At 34.3% G+C, this 7,171-nt stretch overlaps 2 protein-coding genes across 4 annotated transcripts in view; one reads left to right on the forward strand and one right to left on the reverse strand.

The window, feature by feature from the left end:
• LOC117121941 overlaps positions 1–2,318 on the forward strand; it is a 28,966-nt gene extending 26,648 nt beyond the window's left edge. For all 3 annotated transcript variants that reach the window (XM_033267370.1, XM_033267362.1, XM_033267380.1), the window contains exons 18-19: positions 236–404; positions 1,797–2,318. In XM_033267370.1, the coding sequence (XP_033123261.1) occupies positions 236–404; positions 1,797–1,834 (207 nt within the window). In that variant the 3' untranslated portion in view covers positions 1,835–2,318. The remainder of the gene's footprint in view (positions 1–235; positions 405–1,796) is intronic.
• LOC117121964 (replication stress response regulator SDE2-like) lies at positions 2,245–6,527 on the reverse strand. The gene is made up of 7 exons (XM_033267407.1): positions 6,337–6,527; positions 5,625–5,742; positions 5,175–5,286; positions 4,451–4,620; positions 4,096–4,207; positions 3,189–3,402; positions 2,245–2,897 (listed from the first exon to the last, which is right to left on the reverse strand). Exons 1-7 carry the CDS (start codon positions 6,439–6,441, stop codon positions 2,661–2,663), a joined length of 1,068 nt encoding a protein of 355 aa, XP_033123298.1. The 5' UTR covers positions 6,442–6,527; the 3' UTR covers positions 2,245–2,660.
• Between the last annotated feature and the right edge of the window lie 644 nt (positions 6,528–7,171).

A 7,171-nucleotide genomic window follows, 5' to 3' on the forward strand; every position in this document is an offset into this window, starting at 1 on the left:
ACATATAAGGGGAGGAAGGCAGAAGAGAGAGAGAGAGTTAATGCATGCAAGATTTAAAAAGATGAGACATGCTTTGACTTGTAGATATACTGTACTAATTATATTAAAAATATATATTAAAAAATCCAAATATTGTATTTGATAAATTTGTGGCTATTTAGATACTAACCAATTTTTAGATGATTCTGTATGCTTTGGAGTTTCCATAACAATTAAATGTTGTATACATTTGCAGCACCGATCATCAGGAACACAGACAGTGAAACGCAAGCAACTGCAGTTCAGAAACCAAGCTGTTGGCCCATCTATGTGTTGCCTCGAGAACTTCAATCAATATTCCCGTCTACCGGGTAAAGTCATCCAGTATAAGTCGTCTGTCAACTATGACCAAAACATACCTGAAGGTACACAAAACTCAGGCACTCATTGCGTGGTATGATCGTCGGCCGACCAATCCAACTACGCTCCCTGTGAGTGTTAGATGACACGACGCAGTCTGCTGATTGGCAGTTTGAGCAGATCGTCATTATAAACGATTTGTTGCATGCATGCCGTGGCGTTGCGTTCTCCATAAAATTGCGTTCACCGACAACCATTGAGCACAATGAGTGCCCTGCTTAATGTTTCCAAGAATGCTTATGGTATATTTTACACAAACTATCGTTAAAACCCATACCGGTAGTTATAAGAATACTAGAGCGCCAATGCATTCGATGTTCTACAAATGCAGAGCTGTGTATCGTTACTCAACAAGATGGCTGCCGTAGATTCAGACTATTAAAATATGCCTAAGCATCTTTTTCAATGACACCCTTAATGTAACATGAAAGTGTTGAGTACATCTAAATTAAACACATTGAGGCTTGATCGTTGCGGTGTAGTGAACATGGTTTCGATTTTCATTCTTCAATACTCTATAATTTATTAATACTCTAATGATTAATGAAATAATAGTTAGGTCGTGACAGTCATTTATGGTTGTAATATGTATACTATCGGTAGCCATCTTGTTGACTACACGTGCACAACTCTGCATTGCATCGTCGCCTAGTTAACACTCTAGTTGTTATAATAGGTCTATGCTATTATTACCTTATTATTTTAATTTCTACTTACACTCCACTCAGATATTTAGTACGGTACAGGATTTCTTTTTTTCACAACCAAAAACAACTCCACTAACTCCTGAGCCTTAAAATAATAACTTGGTTGTGTGAAGTATCTTGTGTGTATGTTTGTCTTGTGAAGAGATTGTCATCTGGATCACTCTGAAGCTGTCCACTCCAAAAAAAATGTTGTATACACATATATAGTCATGATGTGCCTATATATGGTCATGATGCAATATCATAATGACCGTAATTAGGCATGTCACATGGTTATTTATTGAGATAAAATGATCAGAAAACCATAGGGAAATTGAGGCCAAAAAAATCTGAAATCCTCTGTAACCCGAACGATGTTTGACTCTGTTTTGTTATACAGTAATTATTATTGTTGTGTTGTCCAGGTACGAAGACTTAGGAATCAGGGTTAGTCAGTAATTTTTTTTCATAGGACAAACATCATCAAATTTAAAAATGACAATTGTAGCAAATCCTTGGTAAAGCAACCCCAAGTATATTTATGTATGCAACAAAAAAATCGAACCAGGCTTGAGCAACATAGTTTTGTTTTGCCTTATATTTGTATATGAATGTCATGAAATTGTTAATTGTAATTTACAGTATTGTACATTACAGTATATTTTATTGATGGATATTGCTTTTGATTGACTATATGCCTTTTACTTACAGATATCTTAACGATACTGCCAGGAACTGTTAATGGCTAAGAGAGTAGACAGGCATTTTGCAGTAACAGCTATTCTACGTTTGTGCAATATTATCTTCCATAGCATTGTAAAAAATCAATTTGTCCAGTGAATTCAAGGTACATCTGCTCAATGAATTTCTTGAAAACAAAATTCCAAATTCCAGAAATTATATAATCAATTAAACAAATTAACGGTGTATAAAGTAATTCTTTTTTTTACATGTGTTACATTGCAATTTATGTGTAAATTGACATTAGTCAGTATGAGAAATATTTATTAAGAATAGTTAAAATGTTTAAATGTGTAAAATAGCTTATATATTCCTTGGTAAAAATTCAAGATACCAACCTTATTTATTGTAAAAGTATTTATCAAAAGACAAGAAATTATAAAGTAAAATATGCAATAAAAAGAAAGATCGTTATAAGTTTAAAATAATATATGAACAATTTATTTGCAAAGTTTTGGTACAGTTTTGTTGAATAAACTGGTTGCTGCATTATATACTTTAGTTCAGTTTTGTGTAAAAACTTTTAAAACTAATGAAGAAAAAACACAAGGGAGGACAACAAACTAGGAAAAAAATCATCAAAAATAAGATCTACAGACACCTTCCCCAACCTACAAAACACCCATTTTTAAAAACATAAACCTGCCTGCATAGTAGTGTATACGAATCATTAGTTCATGGTCTTCTCTTAACACAGAGTGATGTGACTTACATACACATGTTATTTTGGTTAATTTTCATTATTTAACACAGTTCTCTAACTTGTAACATAGCCTTACAGTTATGATGGTAATCAGTAGATAATTCTGTAGTGCGTTCTGACTTGCATTCAAATTAATTTTTAGATTGGGACTTTTTTGCTTTCTTTCCCTTAGATGATTTTGCTAATAGAGCTGGATCAATCTGATCTTCAGCTAGGCCTTTTACTGAGAATAATCGAGTGGCTCTCTCCTGTAGGGTGCCACCACACTTCAGACCTCTATTCATCAATGCCATCTTGAGTCTTTCCAAGCCGACACATTCAAGCTCACTTGCTGTTAAAAACTGTTCTAAATCAACTTCTTCATTTCTCTAGATAAAGGAAAGGAAAACTAAATTAACAAAAATTTTCTCCTGGAACATGATTAAATTATCTAGTGAGTGCAAGAATATATACAGCGCCATAATTTAGTGTCATACATTTTCTATATATTGTTGTCATAGTATTTATTCTGGGAAATGTGCATAAATATTCAAATATGGAGATGTACATCCAGCAATAGATATGGGAATGTATGAAAAACATGGACATGTGCATCAGCTTGAAATACTTCTATCCTAAACAAAAAAAAAACAAACATGAAAAACAGAAGATTCACTTACAGAGCTATTGCCAGTTTCATTAGCAATACTTGTTTTCTCTACAGATTCATCGATTGGGGGCGGTAGACTTTTAAGCAATGGATGTGCTTTAGTTGTGCTTTCTGTAGGTTCTGCTTGCGCTGTTTCTATCTGTGCTTCTACAATATTTATGGTATCTTCTTTACTCCTGTCATTATCGTCATCATCACTATCACTATCCATGTCAACACCCATCCTACAATTATTTAAATTTTTTGATCAACATACTAATACACAGTAATATAATAACTTCAGAAAACTTTATATAAAATATGCTAAAGTCACAGCTTATTTTGGCCAGCATTAAATATCTTGCAGCTTGTCAAAAGTGTTTCCGAACTATCAATCAAACAACTTGCCAAACAGAACATGGCCAGAAAAATGCCAATGTTTATGTAAGTGTATGCTTTGTTATGTGACCATAGCAACCATATCAAAGGGGTGGAGCTTAGTGGGAAGTTCCATTAACATTCAATCCCACTAATGTGTCAAGCAAAAAGATAGCATAATCCAGAGCAAGATCTTTCAAAGCCACATCTGCTTAAAACCATATATATAATATATTGATAATACGGTTTTATTTATACAATTAACAATTGAGGTGAGTCGAATGGCCGAGCGGTTCTAAGGCAGGGGGTTTTGCAACCTATACATTCATAATATCGGTGCTGGTTTGAGTGGCATGCTCATCTACATTATGGTTCTGGTGGTGCAACAAGTTTTCTCTGTTAAGGACTATAAACAAGTAGGGAGTTACCTCGATGTACTGGTTCATACTGTACAGAACCTTTTGCCCTGCGGTTATAGATCTTAAGACCCTTGGCGGGATGTACCTTTGTAAACAATCGTAAACAAACATGGTTCTGCCTTATGGCACCATGTTACGTACCATAAACAAGACTTCTTGTTTTTGGTTTCCTCATCTTCATCACTTTTTCTCTTTGTTGGTAGTGTGGAGGACGAGGTAGATGAGGAATTTTCACCTGTAGAAGCATGTAAACCTGTAAAACATATAAATCTATATTGTAAACAAAACCCCCAGAAAACACAATAACAATAAAAAATTAACCAGTTGGTAGTGATGCAGCAGCATTGTCATGTGACGTGACTATAGAAACACAGTACATAAGTCATGAAGGCTTTTTCGATGCTGCACTTAAGTTTCTTCTAAAAGATAAAACACCCAAACGATCACTTCAATATCCATGCGAAAGACATCAATTACAGAATGTCTCTACACGTACCCTGTGTAATGGCATCATCTAAATTTTCCAGCACATCTCTTTTCTGCTTGTCATAATTTGGATCAACAAACACATGTCGTGGTTTTGATCGCATTCGTTCCAATTTTGCCTTTCGTTTCTCTTCTCGCTCTCTCTCCAATTCAGCTTTCTTAGTGAGCCAGTCCGCCAGCCTAAAATAAAAGAAAAAATTTAATGCAAGGTGTATGCCACAGGGGTCACTCAACTTGACCATATGTGTGTGTGTGTACAGTAATATGGCTTATTCTTAAAAGGAATGTGTATTTAGTATAAAAACAATACCATGAATTTACAAGGTTTTGTACAATACTTTGCCATCTTTTTCAGGTCAATTATAAAGCACACTTTGTTTGAAATTGAGTCTGTAGCTGGCTATTGGATTTGGAAGAAGTATGAAAAAACTGTGATATATGCCGTACTGTGATGTTTAGAACTATGGTTGCAACATTTTACCCACTACGACCCAAAATAAATTGTCATTAGCTTTCAACAACCCAATGCCTAACAGTTACAGTATTACCCCACCCTTTAGAATGTCGTCTCAAAAACCAGCACAACACCATAACATAACTTCAGAATATAGGTTATCATACTTATCAAGCCAATTTTGATGTTAATGAATAAAATTTAAAAAAAAAAAGAGTATAATACGGTACATTCATTTTAATTTCTTGTTACTGAATATTTTATTGTCTAATTCACTTACTTTTTTTCATTATTTACATCACGCATACGTCGTCCACTTAGATCTCGACAAGCCTCGTGATTAGTAGTTTTTTCAATCTGAGCCCCTAACATCCGTAGCATGGAACCAAATCCTGAGTAATAAATGAATAGTAATCTTGTAGTTTTAACACATTGTCATCAGTTTTGAATCAACCTTTGTTTTCTGAGTAAAGTTTTAGTAATAATTTGCATTTTATTCAATTTAAAGTGTCACAGAATTACAGCCAGACTCAGTAATTGTACAAATGAACAAAATATATATAATCAACAACAAAAAATGGGATACTATTATACTCCAGTTTGTTTTAATATTCAAAAATATGTATCTTGTTAGCCATTTCAGATTATTCCTTCGAGCACCACTTTATTTGTCTTAAAATATGCATTTAGTACAAATGATCAAATAATTTGACAAGCGCATTATACCCACCTCCTTTTCCACCAATCAACGGTAGTGTTACACGATACACTGCATCACTTTCAACTGGGCTGTCATTACTTGCATGTCTTCCATTATGTGTTATTCTCAACTCTTTGTATGATAAATTCTAGAATTTATTAAAAACAAAACATATATGACACTTTTTAAAGTAAAATTGTTACAGAAATATCGTAAGTATGTAGTAATTAAACGTAAATGTACAGTTCATTTTTTAAAAAAATCAACAAGGAAATACAATGCTGTCTTTTCGAACAATTGCACCAATTTAATGCGCAAGTTAATTAGTTATTTTCGTGCACATGTTGTACACACTTCTCTCATCCAAAAGACGAGTAAGTGTGAGGGTGTCTTACTACTAATACTTCTCTCATCCAAAAGACAAGGTAAGTGTGAGGGTGTCTTACTACTATAATACTTCTCTCATCCAAAAAGACGAGGTAAATGTGTGTGTGGGTGTGTACCCATGACACACACAAAAAAAGGACACACGCAGGTACGTGAACCCGACTCACAACAAAGTGGGCATGATACTGGATCGCATGCACAGGCCTAGGCTACGCAGGCGCGACCTAGAGGCCTAGTCTAGTACTGTAGGTAGGCCAAGGCTTCTTGCCTTATAGTTATACTACTGCATCCCACCTAGGCCTAGCGACGGGTACCGCTAGCGACTGTTGTTTGTAGGCTAGGGCTACATACTCACGTATTGACTGCATAATTTCAATTTTAAATCGTTAATAGTTTCCAGTGACTGATCATGACCAATGCAAACATATTCCTTGGACAATATGTTCACAAAAATTGACATTTTTATATGAATTATTGTTTAACTTCCTGAATTGAATATTGTAGCATCGTCGGCCATCAAGCGAATGAAAGACAAATAGCGCCCTCTCGCATCTACAGATGAGGAACCAAAGATCTGGTGAGTGACGCGTTTTAATGGATATCACTTTGGACAATAACCAACGGTGCATCCAATTATAAGAAAAATAAACTGAAACTAGAAGTAAATTAAACTAAAACATGAATATGTCATGAAATAGACATTTTTGATGGTAAGAAAATCTGGCAACTACAGTATGCCTACAAAACATGCATTGTTTCAGTTAAAATGATGATACACAAGGTTCAAAGTTACAAACATATTTGATACTTGACCAAACATATTTGAAAGGAACAAGCACACAAACAAATACTGTAAAACCTTGAATTTAAGCCCTGGGCCACTTCTGTTTTTATTGCGAACTTTGGATGGGCTTCTTTTCATATAACCATGACATAAATTCTTTATAATTTCATTTTAATACTTTGGGAAAACACTGAAAATGTTTTACAATTGTTCAGGAAAAACTTGACGTCAGTTTCAGCTTTTCTGCACTTTTTTTAGAAGTTTTCCAGTCTTCTTTACTAACATAACTGTTGTAACTCAAATCATGAATATATAGATCCAAACGATCGACAAGATACAATAAACAATACAAATTTAAAAGCAATAAACCAAGATTTAATAAACATGTTTCCGCTGTATAACACAG

The sequence above is a fragment of the Anneissia japonica genome, unplaced genomic scaffold, assembly GCF_011630105.1.
Source record: "Anneissia japonica isolate Jap-2015-1 unplaced genomic scaffold, ASM1163010v1 scaffold1208_len1460985_cov181, whole genome shotgun sequence".
Lineage (NCBI taxonomy): Eukaryota > Metazoa > Echinodermata > Crinoidea > Comatulida > Comatulidae > Anneissia > Anneissia japonica.

Excerpts from the sequence above, each read along its gene's own strand:
- LOC117121964 (XM_033267407.1), bottom strand. The coding sequence starts at position 6,441 with ATGTCAATTTTTGTGAACATATTGTCCAAGGAATATGTTTGCATTGGT. Across the intron at positions 5,743-6,336 it reads TGAAATTATGCAGTCAATAC|AATTTATCATACAAAGAGTT; the intron begins GTGAGTATGTAG and ends AATAAATTCTAG. Across the intron at positions 2,898-3,188 it reads ATGAAACTGGCAATAGCTCT|AGAAATGAAGAAGTTGATTT; the intron begins GTAAGTGAATCT and ends TCCTTTATCTAG.